Here is a 24,960-nt window from a genome sequence, read left to right on the forward strand (position 1 = left end):
ATCACAGTTATACAAAAATGGTGGGAGTATCCCAATTTGTCATGTGATCACCTGTTGTATTTAAATATGGCCACCATTTCACTGTTTGAATGGCTTGAGAAAGGCTCTTGCAGAGCCGAAACGTCGCTGTCACAGTTGCTCACTATGGAATAAAGACACTTTTTTACTTTTATCTACAACGGAGTGCTGCCCGCTTTCTTTATACTAGATAGATAGATAGATATGAGATAGATATGAGATAGATAGATATGAGATAGATAGATATGAGATAGATAGATATGAGATAGATGATAGATAGATAGATAGATAGATAGATATGAGATAGATAGATGATAGATAGATAGATAGATAGATATGAGATAGATAGATATGAGATAGATAGATAGATATGAGATAGATAGATAGATATGAGATAGATAGATAGATAGATATGAGATAGATAGATATGAGATAGATATGAGATAGATAGATATGAGATAGATAGATATGAGATAGATGATAGATAGATAGATAGATAGATAGATATGAGATAGATAGATGATAGATAGATAGATAGATAGATATGAGATAGATAGATATGAGATAGATAGATAGATATGAGATAGATAGATAGATATGAGATAGATAGATAGATAGATATGAGATAGATAGATAGATAGATATGAGATAGATAGATATGAGATAGATAGATATGAGATAGATAGATATGAGATAGATAGATATGAGATAGATAGATAGATATGAGATAGATATGATAGATAGATAGATATGAGATAGATAGATATGAGATAGATAGATAGATAGATAGATAGATAGATATGAGATAGATATGATAGATGCCACTCATCACTCAGCAGGTGTATAGGAGCTGTCACTCATTTGCCAATAGACAGAAAGTGGTGAAATCTCAGAGTGCGGTTGCCATCAGGGAGCACTAGGTGGCGTTGTAAGACTATACGGGTGTTAGGCTTGACACAAGTTTACTTAGTAACAGGGATGTCCATCAAAATAAACCCTTGAAGTGACAACTCAGGAGTCACTGGATGGAGACCTTAACATCGACTCAACGCCCCAAAGGGCCCTTGAAGGATAGGAAAAGGTTAACAGACTAAAAGCTTGGAGTGGATACATCGTAACAGATCTTACACTTCTTAGAAGCTTAGAAGCAATCATAATTCACTATCCTAATGAGTGTCATGCCTTCAGGTGCCTCTGGGGGTGCTGTTGGGTGGTGTATTCAGTGTAGATATTAGTCATCTCTAAGATATAGCATTGGTTATGCCTTCCAGTCTCTTTAGGGGAGATATATGGGTGCATCAGAGATTACTTGTCATTGATGTACAATTTGGGTGTGATGTATTCAGGTGCCCCCAGGGGTGTAGTAATTATCCTATTAATGGTTTTCTAGTTACAGGGATAAGGTGCCATGTATTCAGGGGCCTCCGGGAGCGCTGTACCCATCCCTCAAGGGCATTTGAAGCAATGCAGATAGCTTGTGATGCATTCAGGTGCCTCAGGGGGCGCTGTAGGGTGGAGTTTATCAGTGCAGATACCAGCTATACCTGTGATATGCCATTGGTTATGCCTTCCAGCTTCCGTGTGGGATCAGGACAGTATTTCAGATCTGATATTGGTTCCATTGTTTCCAAGATCTCTGCTTGATGTCAGTAAATGGACTAAAAATCTGCACACATGTAACAATTCTCACATCTGAGATTTTGCTACAATTGTATCCAGTCTGGATCATTTTCTGGGAAGGAGTAAAGAAATATCCTTACTATTTTAGTTTTGTTACAATGTATCCACACGGCTCCTCTGTATCAGCCCACAGAAATCTCTGAGAGACCAGAGAATATTCCAGGACTGGTAGGACGGGTCATGGGAGGATGGCGCAGACATGACACACTGTAACGCATGAGAGGATGGCGCAGACATGACACACTGTAACGCATCGCACCGAGGGGTGAGCTCCAGCGCTGCACAGCTCTCTATTATCCTCTGTTACTTGTTACCATCATGACTGCGGAGTCTCCATCGCTTTGTGTTTTTTTAAATCTAAAGTTAATTAAGTAGCTTCCATTAAAGGAAATGAAGTAGAACCGGAGAAGCTTTTCTAGGAGGCGGCAGGAGGACAAGCCCGAGGAGATGTTCCTTTGTTCTACAACCGCTCATGGAAAGTTATCAGGGAAACATCTGTATTCTAGAACTGCAAGAGAATCTATTATCTATCTCATATCCATCTAATATCTATCTATCTATCTATCTATCTATCTATCTATCTATCTATCTATCTATCTATCTCATATCTATCTATCTATCTATCTATCTCATATCTATCTATCTATCTATCTCATATCTATCTATCTATCTATCTATCTATCTATCTATCTCATATCTATCTATCTCATATCTATCTATCAGTCTATCTATCTATCTATCTCACATCTATCTCATATCTATCTATCTATTTATCTATCTATCTATCTATCTATCTATCTATCTATCAGTCTATCTATCTATCTCATATCTATCTATCTCACATCTATCTCATATCTATCTATCTATTTATCTATCTATCTATCTATCTATCTATCTATCAGTCTATCTATCTATCTCATATCTATCTATCTATCTATCTATCTATCTATCTATCTATCCATATATCTATCTATCTATCTATCTATCTATCTATCTATCTATCTCATATCTATCTATCTGTCTATCTATCTATCTATCAGTCTAGCTATCTATCTATCTATCTATCTATCCATATATCTATCTATCTATCCATTTATCTATCTATCTATCTATCTATCTATCTATCTATCTCATATCTATCTATCTATCTATCTATCTATCTATCTCATATCTATCTATCTATAATATCTATCTATCTATCTATCTATCTATCTATCTATCTATCTATCTCATATCTGTCTCATATTTGTCTCATATCTATCTATCTATCTCTTATCTATCTATCTATCTATCTATCTATCTATCTATCTATCTATCTATCTATCTATCTCATATCTGTCTCATATCTGTCTCATATCTATCTATCTATCTCTTATCTATCTATCTATCTATCTATCTATCTATCTATCTATCATCTCTCTAGTTACTGGATGAGATGCCTCAGTAGCATCTTGGGGGATGGTTATTGTTTCTCATACATACAATCCCAGCCTCCTACAACCGCTATTCCTGACTACTTGACAACTGCCCCCAAATAGACGACTTTCCCTGCACTGACTAATGTGCGGAATAAGGAGAAGGGAAAACCAAGTTCAAGGTCAGAAAACCAAGTTAAACTGTAGGGTATAATTGAAGACAAAATCATAGTCAAGAGAATAATAAAAATAGTAAAACATACAAACTAAAGTCACAACCAAATGGCAACAGAGCACAGACTCAGGAGGCAAAGCATGAGCTCAGCAACTACAGTCCACAAATCACTGGCAGGGAAAGCCAGCCTCAAGGAAGCTTTATAGATGTGTAATGAGCGGCAGCTGAGCAAAGCACCAAACACTCATCTACCTCTTACAAAGAAGAAATAAATCTTCTTAATCTGTAATTAAAGGGATTGTCCAGTGACAACATGTTAGACCCTATCTACATGTCTACGTTGTTGTTTGATGGGACCCCCGCAGATCATGAGAACAGGGGTCCATTATAGCTCTATTGCATCCCCAAAAAAAAGGAGCTGCCACTCCATTCTCTGCTTTAGGAACTGACGGAGCCAACCACAAGCTAGTGCCATAGAGATGACCCCCTACTTGTGATCAGCGATATGGTCCATATTCTGTGGAACGGGACCGACCTGCTGTCCCTGGACAACCCCTTTAAAGGAAATCTACCATCAAAATCTATCATGATAAACCAGGGACATTACTCATAGATCCAGGCACCGGGACTGCATCAATCTTCTTATATTTCTTATCCATGGCCAATCATTCCTTCTAAAATCAACTTTTATAATTATGCTAATGAGCCAGAAGGGCTCTTGGAGCCATTACTGGAACCACTCGATGCTGTAGCTTCACAGTCTGTCTCCTACTCCCCCCTCCTACATTGTGAGATCACATCAGGCAAAGGGAGGGGTAAGTGAAGAGGGAGCAGGTGGGAAAGGGAGACAGTGTAACAACCTGTGAAACTGCAGTACAGATAATGCATCCCAGATCCATTCAGGCTCATTAGCATTATTTTATTGGTTGATATTAGAAGGAAGGAGACAATGGATAACAAATATAAGAAGATTATCACAGTCCTGGTGCCCGGATCTATGAGTAATGTCAGGATGGATTTTTTAACCCTGCTCTACGCTGATGAGAGGCAGAGATGGATGTCTCTGTTTTTGCTCCCATGGAGCGTTGAGTAACTCTCTCGCACTTCCTGGTTGCACATTTGGACCTGTGCCTATTTCAAAGCTTGTATACCAGAATTCTGGCCCACAAGCCCCGGTAACCCCCCCCCCCCCCATATCTATCATATTTACTTATCTATAATATATTTTATACGTCCCATCCATCTCCTTACACTATCACTATAACCGCCATGTATCGTCTTATATTTTGCCTTCCCGCCATTGGTATTAATCCCCTCCGTGTGTGAGATGTGTGCGGCCGGCGACAGGACAAGTTTGGAAGGTGCCCTTCCTCTTTAATAGATAACCATCACTCACTGACATTGCAGGAAACAAATTGCGGATGTGATGAATAGATACTGGGAGCAAGTGAAATGGGAGATAACCTCCGTGTGACGCTTGTCTTCTTCTATGTATTAAATAAGACATGGCTGCCGGGATGGGAGCCGTATCCACCCATGGGGGGTAGATATGATGGCTACATAGTAGAAAAGATGGAATTCCACAAAGTTCCAACCTATAATCCTACAGTGTAGATCCACAATTGGCCCAAGGTAGAATCTGTTTTCCAAGTAGAACGTCATGAAGTTAGATAAACTTGCCCTTGTACTCTAATCCACCCATTCCCCTAATTGCCTTGCACTCTAATCTACCCATAACCTTAATTTCCTTGGTTAATCTCCTCTCCACCTGTTAGCGTTCAGCTTATACATTAGTGCTTAAAATTTTACACAATGGGGGACATTTATAAGGGCTTGTACGTTACCTTTTCGGGTGTACAAGCTTTGAAATAGTCGCACAGCCAGGAATTATGACTATTTTCCTCTTTGTGCCACCTCCACACCAAGTGGGAATGGTGGGGCGCGAAGGAGGGGTATTTAGCAGCAAAGTGTGCTGGTGCAAGGCATAGTTGCCCCTTGCCTATGCACTAGCTATAATCCCTGGTGCAGAATCTACCCCAGAGAGGGCGTGGCTTAGAATTGCCCCTGGAGCCTCTATATATATATCCAGCATGGTGGGAGTGGCAGGGCTTACATCACATGTGCCAGTGTGTGATAAATCCCTCCCAATATCCCATGTGTGATCTGAATTATGACACTTCTGACCCTCTCATTGTTTTGGGCTTGGCAGTAGCCCCCTGGCATTGGTTGCTCAAGATGAGATGAATACAGATGAAGCAGAGTGGAAGTTGTTACAGTACAATAATCTGGATTACTTCATTTGTATATAAAATGTTCCTATTCGTTTAGTATTTTGCAGCAGTTTGTGCTCCAGAGCTGCTCTTCCTCCAGCTAGAAACTAAGCTGCAGTCATAGTTCTTGGTTTTAGTAGCTGTTATTGCCTCAACCACAAAGAGTTAAAATCATAACATATAAAGATACAGATGAAGCAGAAATCAACTTGTCTTATGTTTTGGGATTGCTACATTTGTGTTTTCATAATAATCCTCCCTAAAATCGACACTTTCCATCTGCTATAGAATCCTCCGGTTCCCCCAGAGCGGCTATTCCCTCGCTTCGGACATGAAGTTACATAAATATTCATATAAGTGAGTACATGCAGCTGTCATATATCACACAGCACTGGCAGCGCGTATGAGCACATGACCGCGCATGCGGATCCGGGGAGTGGGAGGCTTCCATTCACACACAAAGGCTGAACATGCAGTTTTTTAATGGAGGAGACAACATATAGATAAGATACCCTGAGGCTGCCGCTGGAAGTTACTTGTACAGTAATTGTCAGTCCATGTAGGTAAAAAAGATGAAATTATGCCACATGACAAACTCATCACTGCTGCATAGATAAGGAGATACTGCAGGAATGTGTCTCCATTGGGAGTATTCAGGATGGACACAATAAAGGAAAATCCCTTTAATTCCGGTGTAGCGTAGGAAATTAATACAGGCTTTAAAAGGAATGTGTCAGCAGATGTAACTATGCAGATCAGACCTCACACTGCTGTGCTCTGTGCTCTCTGCAGCCAGTGTTATGTATTGTGCCTGGAGGGATGTGTAATCAGACCTCACACTGCTGTGCTCTGTGCTCTCTGCAGCCAGTGTTATGTATTGTCCCTGGAGACAGGTGTAATCAGACCTCACACTGCTGTGCTCTGTGCTCTCTGCTGCCAGTGTTATGTATTGTCCCTAGAGAGATGTGTAATCAGACCTCACACTGCTGTGCTCTGTGCTCTCTGCTGCCAGTGTTATGTATTGTCCCTAGAGAGATGTGTAATCAGACCTCACACTGCTGTGCTCTGTGCTCTCTGCAGCCAGTGTTATGCATTGTCCCTGGAGAGATGTGTAATCTGTCGTCACACTGCTGTGCTCTGTGCTCTGTGCAGCCAGTGTTATGTATTGTCACTGGAGAGATGTGTAATCAGACCTCACACTGCTGTGCTCTGTAGTCTCTCCAGCCAGTGTTATGTATTGTCCCTGGAGAGATGTGTAATCAGACCTCACACTGCTGTGCTCTGTGCTCTGTGCAGCCAGTGTTATGTATTGTCCCTGGAGAGAGGTGTAATCAGACCTCACACTGCTGTGCTCTGTGCTCTCTGCAGCCAATGTCATGTATTGTCCCTGGAGAGATGTGTAATCAGACCTCACACTGCTGTGCTCTGTTCTCTCTGCAGACAGTGTTATGTATTGTCCCTGGAGAGAGGTGTAATCAGACCTCACACTGCTGTGCTCTGTGCTCTGTGCAGCCAGTGTTATGTATTGTCCCTGGAGAGAGGTGTAATCAGACCTCACACTGCTGTGCTCTGTGCTCTCTGCAGCCAATGTCATGTATTGTCCCTGGAGAGATGTGTAATCAGACCTCACACTGCTGTGCTCTGTTCTCTCTGCAGACAGTGTTATGTATTGTCCCTGGAAAGATGTGTAATCATACCTGTGTGCATGTTGTCAGTAGCAGCAGGACTGTGAAATATGGATTTATACTCCAGTATTGTATCTTCTCTAAGTGTCCTCACACTGCTTTGCTCTGTACTCTCTGCAGACATTTTTAAAAACGATCCTATGGAGAGATGTGTGATCAGACCTTGATGTGTGTTGTCAGTAGCAGCAGGACTGTGAAATATGGATTTATACTCCAGTATTGTATCTTCTCTAAGTGTCCTCACTCTGCTTTGCTTTGTACTCTCTGCAGACATCCTATGGAGAGATGTGTAATCAGACCTTAATGTGTTTTGTCAGTAGCAGCAGGACTGTGAAACATGGATTTATACTCCAGCATTCTATCTTCTCTATGTGTCCTTACACTGCTTTGCTCTGTACTCTCTGCAGACATTTTTAAAAATGATCCTATGGAGAGATGTGTGATCAGACCTTGATGTGTGTTGTCAGTAGCAGCAGGACTGTGATATATGGTTTTATATTCCAGGATATAATTACGGGAAACTTCCAAGAGGTATTCGATATAAGAGTACATGGCAATCGATAAACTTTAACTCAAGGTATTATCATCATGTGAAGACATTTGTTACAGGATGCTCGGGTGACTATCTACGATGTCTATCTTTTATTTGCATCCTATGGATTTAGGTTTAGTTCTGTGTGTAGTGAGCTCCCCCTTGTGGTGACTGAAAACTGTCAGAATCCATGTGTCTTAATTGTTTGTTTGCAGAAAATCTGACCTGTAAAAAGATATTTTATAAACGTTAATAAGAACAGAAATAATATTGCTAAACCAGTCCCCCAATGATTGGAAAAGCCGAGAACAATCCCTACTCATTCCTAAGAAAATGTTTAAATGATTCTCTGCTAAGATCCCCAGCGATCAGCTCTAATCTAGAAGGAAACCTAGGACACTAGGTTTTCACATTCCCTGCAGCTCCCCCCACAGGAGAAATGAAACATTGCACATGGGAAGCAAAGTCCAGCTCTCCAGCAACTGATCATATCCACATGAAGACCACCCTACCAGATGTGCTGTGGGTGACTTAGATGCCAAATGCCCACAGATGCCAATCAAACGTGCTGCCAGTTGTGCCCTACACACAATGTTCTACTTAATATTCTACTATAAGAGGTGGATTATAATATGTTCTCCTGTAGGTATCTATTGTATATTATTAACTTCTACTGATGTCAGATGTCACCTTAGTAACATACCAAACCAAACTGGTACCTACTGTGTGCCCTGCTGTCACTCTGCATCTCACCCTATAGCTCTGAATGTTATAGATGCCCTCTGTGTGTATAATGGGTGGGATACAGATGGCCAGATGCCCTCCACCCAAATCCAATTCCATTTCCCTCAATATTTTCTCTCCTACCACATGTATTGTGTTCCCTTTGTATAAACTGCTCGATTCCCTACTAATATATATATATATATATATATATATATATATATATATATATCCTGCATATGATGCACTTCTGTACATGCCAACTGTCATCACTGTAAATCATCTGCCCAAGTACATTGCCCTCTGCCTTCTATATGACATACCATCATATGTCCATCACTTATATACTGTCTAGATGCTATATGTGCAAAGTGCGATATAGATTAGATGCCCAGATGCCCTCTGTATGTGTGCAGAGTGTGATATATATTAGATGCCCAGGTACCCTCTGTATATGTGCAGGGAGTGATATAGATTAGATGCCCAGATACCCTCTATATATGTGCAGGGAGTGATATACATTAGATGCCCAGATACCCTCTATATATGTGCAGGGAGTGATATACATTAGATGCCCAGATACCCTCTGTATATTTGCAGGGTGTGATAGTTTAGATGCCCAGACACCCTCTGTATGTGTGCAGAGTGTGATATAGATTAGATACCCAGATACCCACTGTATGTGTGCAGGGTGTGATAGTTTAGATGCCCAGATGCCCTCTATATACGTGCAGGGTGTGATATAGATTATATGCCCAGATACCCTGTATCAGGTCATATAATCCCAGATATGTTTGCAGGGAGTGATATGGTTTAGATGCCCAGATGCCTTATGCATGTTTGCAGGGTGTGACATACATTAAATGCCCTCTTTATACGTGCATGGTGCAATATGGATTAGATGCCCTCAACCAAATGCATTGCAACTTCCACTCGATGCCCTCAACTACACCACCACGTGCCCTATGTGCCCTCTCTAGGTGCTACTCTACCAGATCCCCACTGTTACAGCTGCCCTGATACCAGCTAGGTGCCCTGTGGGTACACTGGATCTGAGAAGGGGGCACACTCTGTAGTTGTACTGCTCCTGCCCCTTCCTTCTGCAGATCTTGCCCTGTTCTCCAGCCTTGGTCCTCTGCCCCCTTCCCGCCTGGCACCCTGGCACAGCTGCTTCTTGCTCCATCCCTGCAGGCTTTTAGTCCGAGATAAGGAGGCAGAAGAGAGCAGCAGCAATCAGTGAGCTCCTCAATCCCAGAAAGCAGGGGCAGCCTATTGCTACTCAGCAACCTATTGCATTGTGACTGCAACCCCCACCCTCCAGCAGACTCCCCCTAGGACTGATCGCCAGCGATCTATCTGCAGCACATTCCTGTCTGATCGCTTCCTGCTGGATTAAACTCAATTCTTCCAGATTGAATCCCAATATTTTTGGTTGCAGATCTTTCCACTTGCCCATCTCTCCACTTCCCCATTTCTCCCCTTGTCTGGTGGTCATGGGGTGTCTAATCTCCCTTGTATCTAGGCGGGTGAGAGCTCTCCAGGTTTTGTAAAGTGGATGCCAGAGTTGGATTTATGTTCCTGGAGGAATAGTCATCCGAGCAGGAGATCACAAGCAAGTTTCACCCAGGGAAGGATGCAGGCTGTATATTGCATCTCTGCGCTGCTGCTGCACTCCACTCTGCACCTGGTAAGTTTATCCCCCACTTCTCCTACTTAATGCACAACCAGGGACCCCACAGGCTGCAGGGACTGACTCCCACTAATGCCAGGGTGCCCTTGTTTCTAGTAGAGGTCATTTGCTGTAGGTTACATCATGGGGGTGCAGCTGGGGGGCTGCAATTTCCAAAATCAGAGGAGTGCACTAGTAGACCTAGGGGCTGTGCAAGAGCTGGTGCACTAACAGTCCCAGCATAAGGGACTTTGCAAATGCTGGGGACCAGCATCAGGCTACAGAACTAATAGCCGCATTATGCGCTGAATTTTAAGAGCTAATAAACTACTTCTCCTCGCAGTGTGTTCTTTGTAAGAGTTTGTGCACTACTACTCCCAGCATTAGGGGCTTTGAGACTATAAGCCTCAGCTTCAGGATCGCAGGATTAGCTGGTGAACTATAAGTCTCAGCAGGTTTTACAATAGACCTCTGTAAATTCCATCCTGTGTGAATTCCCGACTACACTACAAGTTCATCCAATAGTCGTCTTTCCAACAGCTGGAGGACTACTACTCCAAGCATCGGTGACTTCTGCAGAAACTACTAAACTATAACTCCCAGAATCGGGAGGATTACTAAGACAGGACTTTCTACCATCCCCATCCTCTAGGGTTTTGGAATAGCTGGTGAACTATTAGTCCCAGCATCAGGATAATTGCAAGACCTGTTAACCCACCAACATCAGGGGCTTTGTATCAGCGAGTATTAAGATCTATGTCAGAGCTGGTGAACTACTATTACCAGCATTAGGGACAGTTAAAAATTCCAAAAACTGGCATTTCCAATCTCAGTAAATCTCGAAATATGTGACTTTACGAAAGTCCGACTACAGGACAAGTTCAAACATAGTCGTCGCAACAACAGCTGATGGACTACCACTAGTATATTTGCCTTTTATAGAGTTAATAAACTACAAGTCTCAGTATCTTACACGTCCAACATCTTGAAGACTTCATGCTCCGACATCTGAGGCTTTGCAGGAGCTACTTCAAGTGTCTGTAGCGTTTCATTAGGGTTCCGTGTCGTCGGTTAACCTATCTGAGGATTTTTAGCACATGGGTGACTACAATTTTCAGCAAGTCTTCACTCCTATCGTTAGTTTTTCTTATTACAGACTAAAAACTCCAGAGCTTCTGTAAAAGTTTTCCTTCTTTGATTTGCAGAGATGATCAAATATCATATAAAATTGAACATAGATCAGGATGTCCATGGGGCTTGCATGTTAAAGGGGACATATAGCAGTGATTTACCCTACTATTTACTCTCTGATACTTGGTATTGGGTAACTTATATACAATAACTTTATAATTATATGGTACATGGGGTTCTTCTTTAGTATAAGGTGTAGATGACTGTAACTAACCTGGTATATATCGGCTTAATATGAGCCTAGTAGTATGTATCGGTATGTGCATGTGCAGCTATAGGTACAGAATGAGGTGGGATTTAGAAAGTTCTGTAGTAGTGGGAATTCTTAAAGGGGTTCCCTTGACAAAAATCCAATAATCCCAGTAGATGAATACACATGAGGCAGCTTCATACATTAACTTGAAGAATAAAAAAGTGATAAAAAATGTAGAAAAAAATCCCAAGTTTTCTGTTTTTCCTTCTTGTGCCACCAGAGGGCGCTGCACATCACGCTCCCTGACACTTTTAGGCTGGCAGGTGAACTCTGAGGCCTCAGACCCAGCTGTTTGCTCTTCACCCCCCCTCCCCCATCTCCCCCCCCCCTCCTTTACTTTTTTGTGTTGATTAAGATTCATGAACTTCACTTTTAGAAGCCTCTGCCGTGAATTGATAGGAAATCCGGAGTCTGGAGATGCAGAATAATAAAAAGGGAGACTTGACCAAACAGCTGGGGGCTGAATCTGTAGTCCTGAGCCCTTTGCAGGAGGATATTGGACCCCCGCTATGTAAAACGCAAAGAGCGGTCAAGGCTCAATGTGAACAGTGTTTGTTGGCACTTAAACTGTTTTCTCCTCTCATTATAACAACTGAGCCGAATTTATTCAGATTTGGCGCAGGGGCTGAACAACAGGCGCATTAATTCTGCTTTAATTGTAAACTGGGAGCATTTGAGGAGCATTCAGTGTGCAAATTATGCTGATTCAATTACCGTTTAGTTACAGACTTCATTACCTGAATGCATTTTCACAGGGGGTTGGCAATTGTGGAAGAGGAGACAATTTTCCAATTTCCAACTTCAAGACATTGCAGCTTGTGAGCAATAAAAACCAAGAATTACAAGAGAAAAAAAAAATTACATTGGGGAATTCTACTGTGAAATCCAAAATCCAGTGGGGTCAAGTCTTCTCTTGAGCGATTTCCTCCACTTAATCATGTGCACATCCCTTATATCCCTTGTATGAATCTATAGGATCTACTGGATCTTCTTGTAAGAGCCTATAGATCCAGATAGCCCCATCCATTCCATATAATATGGGGGATTGGGATTATATTTTTTGGAAAAAAAATTTACATTTTGTTGCAGTGAAGGAAACAATATCACCAACAGACAATGAAGAAGAACCACAATGGGTCAGGAAAATTCTATGGTGCTGTCCCTGGTGCTGATTGTCCCAGCATAGCCCCCACCCCCAGTAAAAAAAAAGAGAGGAGCTCTTATCTCCCACTATGGAAATCTCCACCAGTGACCTAATGAAGATACATCTGGATGAACATTATATCCTTCTGGACACATCTTATAGCTGCTCCTACCCTGATACACTGTAACGAATTGCATCAGAAAATGAGGCTTCAGGAACTGAACCATAGACTATGGAGTCCAAGTTACAGTGAAAGGACAGATCCAAGGGCATTCAGGGAACTGCAGTAGTGCACAGATATAGGTGTGATCCATACTGCACTCAAGTACTGGTTATACATACACGCACAGCTATATGCCAGCACATACACTATACATACATAAAACACAGACCCATGTACACACATACTGGTCATACACATACTGGTCATAGATATACACACATACTGGTCATACACATATACTGGTCATAGATATACACACATACTGGTCATACACATACTAGTCATAGATATACACACATACTGGTCATACACATACTGGTCATAGATATACACACATACTGGTCATACACATACCGTTCATACACATACACATGAATTGGGCATACATATATACACATACTGGTCATAGATATACACACATACTGGTCATACATATGCACACAGCTTAATGCAGCAGATACACTATAGATGCATAAAACACACATGCCCACCACACAAATACTGGTCATGCAAAAACACATAATGATAATACCTATATACACAGCTTCATGCCAGCACATACACTATAGATGTAAAAAGAACACATACACATATACACACACATACTGGTCATACATATACACACATACTGGTTATACCTATGTACACAGCTTCATGCCAGCACATACACTGTATATGCACCACACAAATACACTCACATACTGGACAAATATACACAAACATGTACGTTGCACATATACTCACAGACCAGTCACGCACACATATAGCCTATAGATGCATACAATATACATACACACATACTAATACATATTTGCTTCACTTAAGCACATACAATATAGATGCATAAAAACATATATACACATAAAGGCACAACCTGTGCATCCCAAGGCATGTACACAAGTTTACTGGAGATATATAAAAACATACATACACCAATACATACACATATGGTGGAGATACATGAAAACCTACATACACTGCAATATAAGCAGATATGTGTGCCTTCAAGTATACACACATACATACTGTGGATATATAAAATACTCTCAGGCATATATTTTCTGATATATATTCTCATACACTGTAGATATACAAAAAAACCACATACAGATGCACATCTATACACACCAAGCATCCAAATACAAACGCACACACGGTACGCATACACACATGCTATATACTGTAGGTCTATAATATTTCCATACACACCAATAAACGCACACACGGTACGCATACACACATGCTGTGTACTGTAGATCTCTAATATTTCCATACACACCAATAAACGCACATACTGTACACAGTATCTACAGGCATACACATGCAGATACTGTACATACACACTGTTCTTACAGAAACAATTATATATATTATGATGTGCATACATTTACATATTCATATTGAACACCATAACATACACATAAACGCATCGTTTCATAACCATATTCATACAACATTCATACATAGAGAGGTAGATATCCAATTCTCACTAATACCTACACCCATACAGATTCATATAAATAATACTTACATACACATACCTACCTACACAGACGCATTCATACACTCACATGCATACAGTAACACACATTCATACATACATAGCTATAGATCCACTATTACCATCCTGATATAATTATAGGGGGGACCTTCCCTCCCCAAATCCATCCAAGTCTCTGGAAATATTAATAAATATAGTCCAGGTGCAGCAGCTCCTCTCCTCTGGGACTGCATCTCCTAATTAGAGGAAAGAGGAGAAGACGCTTCCTAATATTCATACACTCACCCGGTAATACAATGCAGTCACATGCGGTAATAGTCACCCTGCACGATCGCTGGGTATTTAGTAGTAATTATTCAATCCATTATCTATCTAATATCTCTTTATCCTTCTATAATACAGGGGCTTCGTACAGGTCCATACACACTGAACACACCGCACAAGCGGCTCCGCATGCGGCTTTATAATCTAGTGTAATTACTGTCCTATCAGAATCCATGGGATGAATTACCGGGTGTAATGAGGGTCTGCATATGGTAGGGTGGGGGCTCCAGTCTGACACCTCAATTATTTTGGTTCATTTCTGGAAAGGTCAGGCCGGTGATAAAGGCGCAGGATTGAGTCTTTGCTGGAAGGGACATTATCATTTGGGGACAATAAGGAGACTGTTCTGGACCTGGAGGAGGGTTTTAGGGACTAGTAAAAATCTGTAGCAGAACAAGTGACATTTGCTGGGTGATATTGGGGGGAAGGGGGAGTTTAACCCCTTACTGATACCTCTAATTTACCATGTGGAACTATAGAAGATATATGCGCCATACTTTTTGGCTGCGCCATACTGGACGATATAGGACTATCTATCTATCGTTTTAGTCCTTTCTATCATATACATACATGTATAATTTCATATATCATCTCACATATCATCGATCTGTTCAATCTTTGTATCTATTCTTTAGCTAGCTTCATTAGACCCTTTGTAGATGCATCAATTAGTACAATGTTGCGACTAATAACTTAACTAAAAATATAACTTTTTTAATAAATTACCATATTTTCCCATTAGTTTAGTTAATACTAATAGGTTAATTAGTAACTCTAGGATATCTATCTATCTAATAATTATCAATCATCTCCCAGCTATCTATGTATTTCTATGTATATATTTATTTATATATGTATACACGTAGAATACATATATTATACACATATAATGACAGTAAGAAACTTTATGTGTATGGTAATAAATGACCTTATAATTACAATGTATCTACTGGATCATTCTATCTACTGCCAATATCTATCCATATATTCCTTTTTTACCTTTCATATGTTATATCCTTTCTCTATACACTTTACATTTTTTTTTTTATAATTATACATATAGTAGTGGACCTAATCCTTCTTTATAATGGAGCCTAATGGAGCCCATATACTACTCGGCACAGTATATGTATAATAGTAACTCTGATCATATGTTATTTGATAGTGGATATAGTAGTGGATATTATATAATATAGTATATGTATATATATATATATATATATATATATATATATATATATATATTAAAGCAGATTGTATGTGATGTAATATATACTGTACAATATAGGTATGTAGTTATACAGCAGATATATAGGATACAATATATACTGTACAATGTAGGTATGTAGTTATACAGCAGATATGTAGGATACAATATATACTGTACAATATAGATATGTAGTAATACAGCAGATATATGGGATACCATATGTACTGTACAATATAGGTTTCTAGTAGTAAAGCATATATAGGATATAATATATACTGTACAATATAGGTGTGTAGTAATAAAGCAGATATATAGGATACAATATATACTGTACAATATAGGTTTCTAGTAGTAAAGCATATATAGAATAAATATATACTGTACAATAAAGGTATCTAGTAGTAAACTAGATATATAGGATATAGTATATAATGTACCATACAGATATGTAGTAGTAAAGCAGATATGTTGTGTAATCTATAGTGTACACTAAAGATATGTATTAGTATAGCAGATATAGAGGTTTTAATACATACTGTACAGTATAAACAAGCAGTACTCAAGCAGATTATATAAAATGTATTGTACACTATACACTGTAGATATGCAGTAGTAAAGTAGATTATATATGATGTAATGTATATAAATATCAAGAATGTACAGTGTAAAGGTGAATATATATTCAGTATACTTGGTCGTATTAATGCAGTATGTATTAACACTATATATCTATTGTAAGGAAGGAGACATTGTATAAGCAGATAAAAATCATACATATTTAACCCTATGCATTCCAACCCAGAGGCTCTGAGCCCCCTATACTGGTGGTGTATTGTGACCTGCACCCTCCTGCATTATTTTCTCTGGAGATTTTCTTCTTCAAAACTTGTGTCTATGATATATGAGCAGTTTTATTCCTGTGGTGAAGCCCCCGACACCACCACCACCACCACCACTCTAGGGGGAGATTGGCAGGCTCTTCTATAAGGAATGTGGCTATATAGAGAGAGGTGGGGGTCTGGGGGCTGGAGATGAGTGGGGGTCCTCCTCCCAGGCCTGGCAAACACTTCATCAAGGATAAAAAGCCTCTGCTGCTGCTGCTAGGATGTCACTCAATTTATTGTGAAAGTCGAATGAATTACATGTAATGAAAGTTCTCCCCTGATGAATATTACCAGCAATTTCCCGAGTTGGCTGTCACATTGATATGAGGAAATGCCACCCCACCCCCCACCACCTAATACTCAATTACCAGGTTCTTCAAGAGCAGTTTTTATTGGTTTGATAGATGTAAAATGTCTTGTTTATGGAGAAATTTCTTTAGAAGTCATCTCCGGGCTTCCTATAGAGAAGAATGGTCACATGGACTCTGTGAACCTTCTAAATATTCTTGGCTTTCAGATATAGACCAAGCCCTGCCACCTTGGGGAATTGTCAGATGATTTATTATACTGGTATTTATTTTGTATGGCTCCTCCAGTCTTTACAAGGAACCAAGGGAATTCCATGCTTAACCTTCTTCGAGAAGGGTCAACTAGACCCGAGGTCTACAGAAGAAACTAGACATTTGGTCTACTGAAGGAACAAGACTTGTTTTCTACATAGGAACCAGACTCGTGGTCTACAGAAGGAACTAGATCTACAATCTGAAGAAGGAACCAGACTCATGGTCTACAGAAGGAACTAGAGATGCAGTTTAGAGAAGGAACTAGACTCATGGTCTACAGAAGGAACTAGAGATGCAGTTTAGAGAAGGAACTAGACTCATGGTCTATAGAAGGAACTAGATCTACAATCTGGAGAAGGAACCATACTCATGGTCTACAGAAGGAACTAGAGATGCAGTTTAGAGAAGGAACTAGACTCGTGGTCTATAGAAGGAACTAGAGCTGCAGTTTAGAGAAGGAACTAGACTCATGGTCTATAGAAGGAACTAGAGCTGCAGTTTAGAGAAGGAACTAGACTCATGGTCTATAGAAGGAACTAGAGCTGCAGTTTAGAGAAGGAACTAGACTCATGGTCTATAGAAGGAACTAGATCTACAATCTGGAGAAGGAACCAGACTCATGGTCTACAGAAGGAGCTAGAGCTGCAGTTTAGAGAAGGAACTAGACTCATGGTCTATAGAAGGAACTAGATCTACAATCTGGAGAAGGAACCAGACTCATGGTCTATAGAAGGAACTAGAGCTGCAGTTTAGAGAAGGAACTAGACTCATGGTCTACAGAAGGAACTAGAGCTGCAGTTTAGAGAAGTAACTAGACTCATGGTCTACTTATGGACCTAGATCTATAGTCTACAGAAGGAAATAGACTTTTAGTCTAGACTTATGGTCCTCAAAAAGACCTATGGTCTGCAGAAGGAGATCAGACCTCCAAATGTGCACATCCTTATTAAACTATGGATTTTCTCTAATTTCTTGTATTTTTGTGGGTTCAAGAGGGAATTTTTGATGTATATATGTTGTGTTGCTTCCACTTGAAACTCTTTATTTCTGAGTAGAAGAAGGACCATGGTCTCAAGATGGTCACCTGACTTCCAAATCTCCTTAACCCATGCAAGTCTTTACAAAACTATAACCTATATGACATATTATCTATGTTTACTGCCCCTTAATATATGAATCCTATGATCTCATGATGGTCAATAGTCTTCGAAATGCCCCCAGCTTGAAGCAAGACTTGTATTCAGTATATCTGAAGAAGGACACTGGGATTTATGGAGATGCGGAGGCATCCTGGGATTGATAATGTGTCTTGTATTGTTGTATTGTGTATATATCGTTGTTGTGTATTTGCTGTGTGGTGGGTGTTGGAGCTGGGATAATACAGAGTAGAATTGACCATGTTATGGGGCTGTCTTGGTCTATTTATTTTACTCACAATAACAGAAATTGCAGCTTTGGTGGGAAAAAAATGGTGTTTCCTTAGAAACCATCTGTGCTTTCGGGTCCGGAATCTTTCTAATTCCCAGCGTTACTGAGGCATAGAAAGACGCAGGGAGATGGGGACCAGACAAATGATCTGAGACCCGAGCAGAGGACGAGGTCACCGGGGGCCGCTCAGGACACGGGGGTCACAGATGTTTATGCTTATTTACTTTTTATTATTCTTTTATTTACAAAAAAAACAATAACAGACAGAGGAAATAATGAGCAAAACAGAAAATAAAATCTAATGCGAAGGAAGAAAGATACTCAATAATAGAGCTAATTACACGGGAGATATCAATGTATTTACATGGAAAGATATTATACAATATTATTTTAAATCATCCCTGGTCCTCACTATCGATATCACTCACATTAGCCACTATATATACATATATATTCATTTATAGTATATTAATCTATTGTATGTATAGGTACATAAAATATACTAGTTATAACTATGGAGCGGAGATGGGAATTTATTACATATATCAAAACAAAGGACTAGTTGTAACACTAGTGAGTTACTGTATATCTATCTATCTATCTATCTATCTCATATCTATCTATCTATCTATCTATCTCATATCTATCTATCTATCTATCTATCTATCTATCTATCTCATATCTATCTATCTATCTATCTATCTATCTATCTATCTATCTATCTCATATCTATCTCATATCTATCTATCTATCTCATATCTATCTATCTATCTATCTATATATCTCATATCTATCTCATATCTATCTATCTCATATCTATCTATCTATCTATCTATCTATCTATCTATATATCTCATATCTATCTCTCATATATCTATCTATCTCATATCTATCTATCTATCTATCTATCTATCTAATATCTATCTATCTCATATCTATCTATCTATCTATCTATCTATCTATCTATCTATCTATATATCTCATATCTATCTCTCATATATCTATCTATCTATCTATCTATCTATCTATCTATCTATCTATCTATCTATCTATCTCCTATCTATCTATCTCATATCTATCTATATATCTCATATCTATCTATCTATCTTCTATCTATCTATCTATCTATCTATCTCATATCTATCTATCTATCTATCTATCTATCTATCTATCTATCTATCTCCTATCTATCTATCTATCTATCTATCTCCTATCTATCTATCTATCTATCTATCTCCTATCTATCTATCTATCTATCTATCTATCTATCTATCTATCTATCTCCTATCTATCTATCTATCTATCTCCTATCTATCTATCTATCTATCTATCTATCTATCTATCTCCTATCTATCTATCTATCTATCTATCTATCTATCTATCTATCTCCTATCTATCTATCTATCTATCTCCTATCTATCTATCTACCTATCTATCTCCTATCTATCTATCTATCTATCTATCTATCTCATCTCATATCTATCTATCTATCTATCTCATATCTATCTATCTATCTATCTCCTATCTATCTATTTCCTATCTATCTATCTATCTATCTCATATCTATCTATCTATCTATCTATCTATCTATCTATCTATCTATCTATCTATCCTTATAGCTGTGTACACACACATTTTACACCACTCTCCATATGCCACTCGTTGTGCTCCCTCTCCCCTCCCTCTCTCTCAATTTGCAGTATAAGAAAGCACTTAAGTATTTTCGAATAAATCAGGTTTGTCAGATGTAGCAGAGCTGAATTTGTGCCATAGTTTCCCATCTTACAACAGACATAAGCAGAAAGCCAGGAAATCCATTGCATCCCATGACCTGAAAATGAACAAACCCTTCGGTCCAGAATAACTAAGTGACCTCTGCTACATCTCTATATACTGTGATGTAGTGTAATGTATGTGAGCAGGCTGTCAGCACCAGGGAGAGCTCCCCTATAGACAGTCACTGCTTCCCCACTATCCACTCCAGGCCCGATGATTCTTGGCTTTTATCAATCCTTAAGAAAGAAAGATTCCACTTCCCTTTGATTATAACAATGTGAGATCAGGAGAACATTTCTAGATCTTAGCACAAAGGGTTAACCCTTGCCTCTCTTAAGGAGCTGCGCCGGTGGCTTTGTAGCTGTACAGGGTGGGCTTGTCACAGGACCTCACTACATCTCTGATAAATGAGACATTTCTGCTGCAAATGTGCAGGAATCTTTATTGATTTGGTATCTTCCTTCCCCTGCACTCGCCTCCTTGTTTAAGTCCTTTTCCCTACTTTAAGTCATAAGATTGGAACAAGCTCCTTATAATTTTGATAAATGAGCTGAGATGCTCCTTATTGATTGGCTGCTGTTAGAGGAAATCACCTTTAAGGAGGCCTTGCTAGTCATTAATACTGACACTGCAGCCCCTCTGGTGACAGCCCCCCTGGGATGTGCAAGTAGCCAGAATCACTGACTCTTCAGAAAGTTCTATAAATTCTCTTAAAGGGGCAGGAAAACATATTTCCTATTGGAGTGGCTCCACTTTCTATGGGGTGGGGGTGGGGGGTCCTATCACTTTGGAGGACCGGAGTATATGGTAAAACTATTTATTTAAGCAGAAACGGTGTAATACTTTTTTCCCCCTGTGGTGGCGTCATAGAGCTATTGGATATTTACAGTGTGACACCTTCCTAAATCCCAGCTGATTTTGGGGAACCCGTTTAATAGAAAACAATAGCATAAATCACACAACCCCTTTAATACCCCTGTAATGTTTACTCTTTATTATGCCAATGCATAACACAGGCAATCTTCTGATATAATGAGTCATGCACCTGTGTGACATTACATATGCAGGTGTATAATGAGCTTTGAGCCTGTGTGACATCACATGACCAGGGATATAGCTAGCCATACACCTGTGTGACATCACATGACCAGGGATATAGCTAGCCATACACCTGTGTGACATCACATGACCAGGGATAATGAGCCATGCACCTGTGTGACATCCCATGACCAGAGATATAACAAGCCGTCCACCTGTGTGACATCACATGACCAGGGAAATAACAAGCTGTGCACCTGTGTGACATCACATGACCAGGGATAATGAGCCGTGCAACTGTGTGACATCACATGACCAGGGATAACGAGCCGTGCACCTGTGTGACATCACATGACCAGGGATATAACGAGCCGTCCTCCTGTGTGACATCACATGACCAGGGAAATAACGAGCTGTACACCATTATGACATTACATGACCAGGGATATAATGAGCCGTGCACCTGTGTGACATCACATGACCAGATATATAACAAACTTTGCACCTGTGTGACATCACATGAACAGGGATATAATGAGTCGTGAACCTGTTTGATTATGCAATACTGTAACCAGGTATTTGTGCATGTTGTCAGTAGCAGCAGGACTGTGTTAGTAGCAGGAGTGTATATCCTCACACTGTTGTGCTCTGTGCTTTGAGCTTCTCCTCAGCCCTTCCTTCTGCTCTTGGTAAAGCTTAGGAGAGCTTGGTAAAAATTGCAATAGTTACTGAAAGTGGATAATAGTGCTGTGGAGGTTGCACAGCAGTGTGAGGACAGACCCCTATATGCTACAATCCTGGGATATACATCGATATTTTACAGTCCTGCTGTTACTAACAAGATCCACAAAGGTCTGATTACACATCTCTCCAGGGACAATGGCTGCAGTCACACCTCCTGGTAAATTCCCTCTTGCAGCAGTCAGTGCGCCCCCTGCAGGCATGTGTGAGTGCTGCTGGAGGTCACTTTATAATTTCTAGTGACAGTGGAGCCCCCGATGTCAGCGGCAGGTGATGCAGCAGCGGTGCGGAGCTTCAGTCTCGTTTCCTTGCTGGAGTTTGTATAATGTTGGCTGTAGCTTTATTTCGGTTTAACATTTGACCGAGGGGGAACAAAGCGCTCAGTGTGTTACTCCGCAGCTCATTAGGATGCAGGGCTGTGGGATAACATTATGGGGGGGGGGGGGGTCACAGGGCGCAATAGAGAAGCGCACACAGAAGACGGAACATGTGGGGGAGGGGGAGGCTGCAGACACTACACCTGCTGGACACATCATCATACACTAAATACAGTGTCCACATATATAAGACTATTAATGGAAGGATCCATGGGTTCTCCTTACTTATTTTCCAGGATTGTGGCTTCTCCAAGTGCACTGGGTGTGTGTCCTCACACTGCTGTGCTCTGTGTACTCAGTGTTATACATTTTCCCTGAAGAGATGTGTAGTCATACATTGGTGTATGTTGTTACCAGTTTATATTTATTTATACTAGATTTATATTCCAGGATTGTAGCTTATCCAAGTGCACTAGTGACATGTCCTCACATTGCTGTGCTCTACGTTCTCTGCAGACAATGTTTGGTATATTGTCCAAGAAGAGGTGTGAAATCATTCTTTTGTGTATTTTGTTAGCAGTTGCAGGACTGTGGTGAAATATGGATTGATATTCCAGGATTGTAGCTTTTCCAAGTGCAGTAGAGGCATGTCCTCACACTGCTGTGCTCTACGTTCTCTGCAGACATTGTTAGTTATTGTCCAAAGAAAGGTGTGTAATCATTCTTTTGTGTGTTATTAGCAGATGCAGGTCTGTGGTGAAATATGGATGTACATTCCAGGATTGTAGCTTATCTAAGTGCAGTAGAGGCATGCTCTCACACTGCTGTGCTCTATGTTCTCTGCGGCCAGTGTTAGGTATTGTCCAATGATAGATGTGTAATAATTATTTTGTGTATGTTAGCAGTTGCAGGACTGTGGTGAAATATGGATTAATATTTCAGGATTGCAGCTTATCCAAGTGCACTGGTGACGCGTCCTCACACTGCTGTGCTCTCAGCTCCATAGCCAGCTTCCAATTATCATAAAACACATAGATGTTTAGTTTGATGTTCGCACCTAAGTTCAAATAAATGCAGGTACAGTAGGTGTCGTAGGGCTGTTGGGTCATTAAAAGCTAAGTGTCCATAGTGTGACAGGAAGTGTTGTCATGAGGATAGAAAAGTGTTCCTTCAGATCATTGGCCAGGCTAATATGTCATCTACCTGCTTGTAATCACAGCCCCCTGTTCATTACAAATCTAGTAGCCAAAGTATACTATAAGAACAAGAAGTGTTGTCATAGGGATATAGGAAGAGAATCTCTCCTGCAATATTAAAGGGGGTTTTCCAATCATGTGATCGCCAGGCAGAGCACCTGAGAGTACAGACGGACACTCCTTACCCCATAGGGGGTTGTGTAGATCCTATAGAGGCCACAGTTACAGTGAAAAACACAAAGGAAATAAGAAAATAAATATTTATACCATAATGACCTAAATATATACATAAATAATAAGAAATATTTAAAAAAATCTGCTATATTGAAAAAAATTAATATTATTAAGAACATAAAACCTTTGCTGTGTTTCCTTGATTTTAAATGTGATATTTTATATATTTTATTTATATTTTTTTAATATATATTTATTTATATATTTATGTGGATACATTTTATTTATGATAGCATTTGATATTGAGGAAGAAACAATGTAACACAATAGGGAACCCAATATGTAGTATAGAAAAATGAAGTACCATAAACATTTTTTTTCAATTTTTTCTTCTAATTGAAAAAGGGACTTAAAAAAAAATCTCCAAAAAATGGTATAAATTTTCCCAAAAATTAAATAATCCCCCAAAAAGATTTTTTAGTTCATTTCTTCCAGGATAAGATTTCTCTCGGTGAACACGTGGGAGGAGGAAGGTAAAAGCTGCTTCGGCGTCTAATGCAGGTTCTGAGCGGTGACTGGGGATGTAATTGCAAGGCATAATGGGGCGAGCGCGGAGAATGAGCAGGCGCCGGGTGTTAGTGAATGCGGGGGATGGGACAGGGGGGAATTAGAGTAATGGGATAGAAGGGAACTGCAAATTGGAGTGAAAGATTTAAAGGGATATTCCAGGATGTATTTATTCATGGCCTATTCTTAGGAGTTTGGCTGCAGTTCCCTGAGCCGTCTGATTGACTAGGGTGGCGCTGTGCTAGAAAAACTCAAAAGTGGTT

At 39.9% G+C, this 24,960-nt stretch overlaps 1 protein-coding gene across 1 annotated transcript in view; it reads left to right on the top strand.

Annotated features, from left to right (window-relative positions):
- Nucleotides 1-9,574: 9,574 nt before the first annotated feature.
- The window catches only part of NXPH1 (neurexophilin 1), a 269,503-nt gene continuing 254,117 nt past the window's right edge, over nt 9,575-24,960 (top strand). Inside the window, exon 1 of the mRNA XM_072154371.1 lies at nt 9,575-10,185. Coding sequence (XP_072010472.1) covers nt 10,054-10,185 — 132 coding nt within the window. The 5' untranslated portion in view covers nt 9,575-10,053. The remainder of the gene's footprint in view (nt 10,186-24,960) is intronic.

This window comes from Engystomops pustulosus, chromosome 5 (genome assembly GCF_040894005.1).
Source record: "Engystomops pustulosus chromosome 5, aEngPut4.maternal, whole genome shotgun sequence".
Lineage (NCBI taxonomy): Eukaryota > Metazoa > Chordata > Amphibia > Anura > Leptodactylidae > Engystomops > Engystomops pustulosus.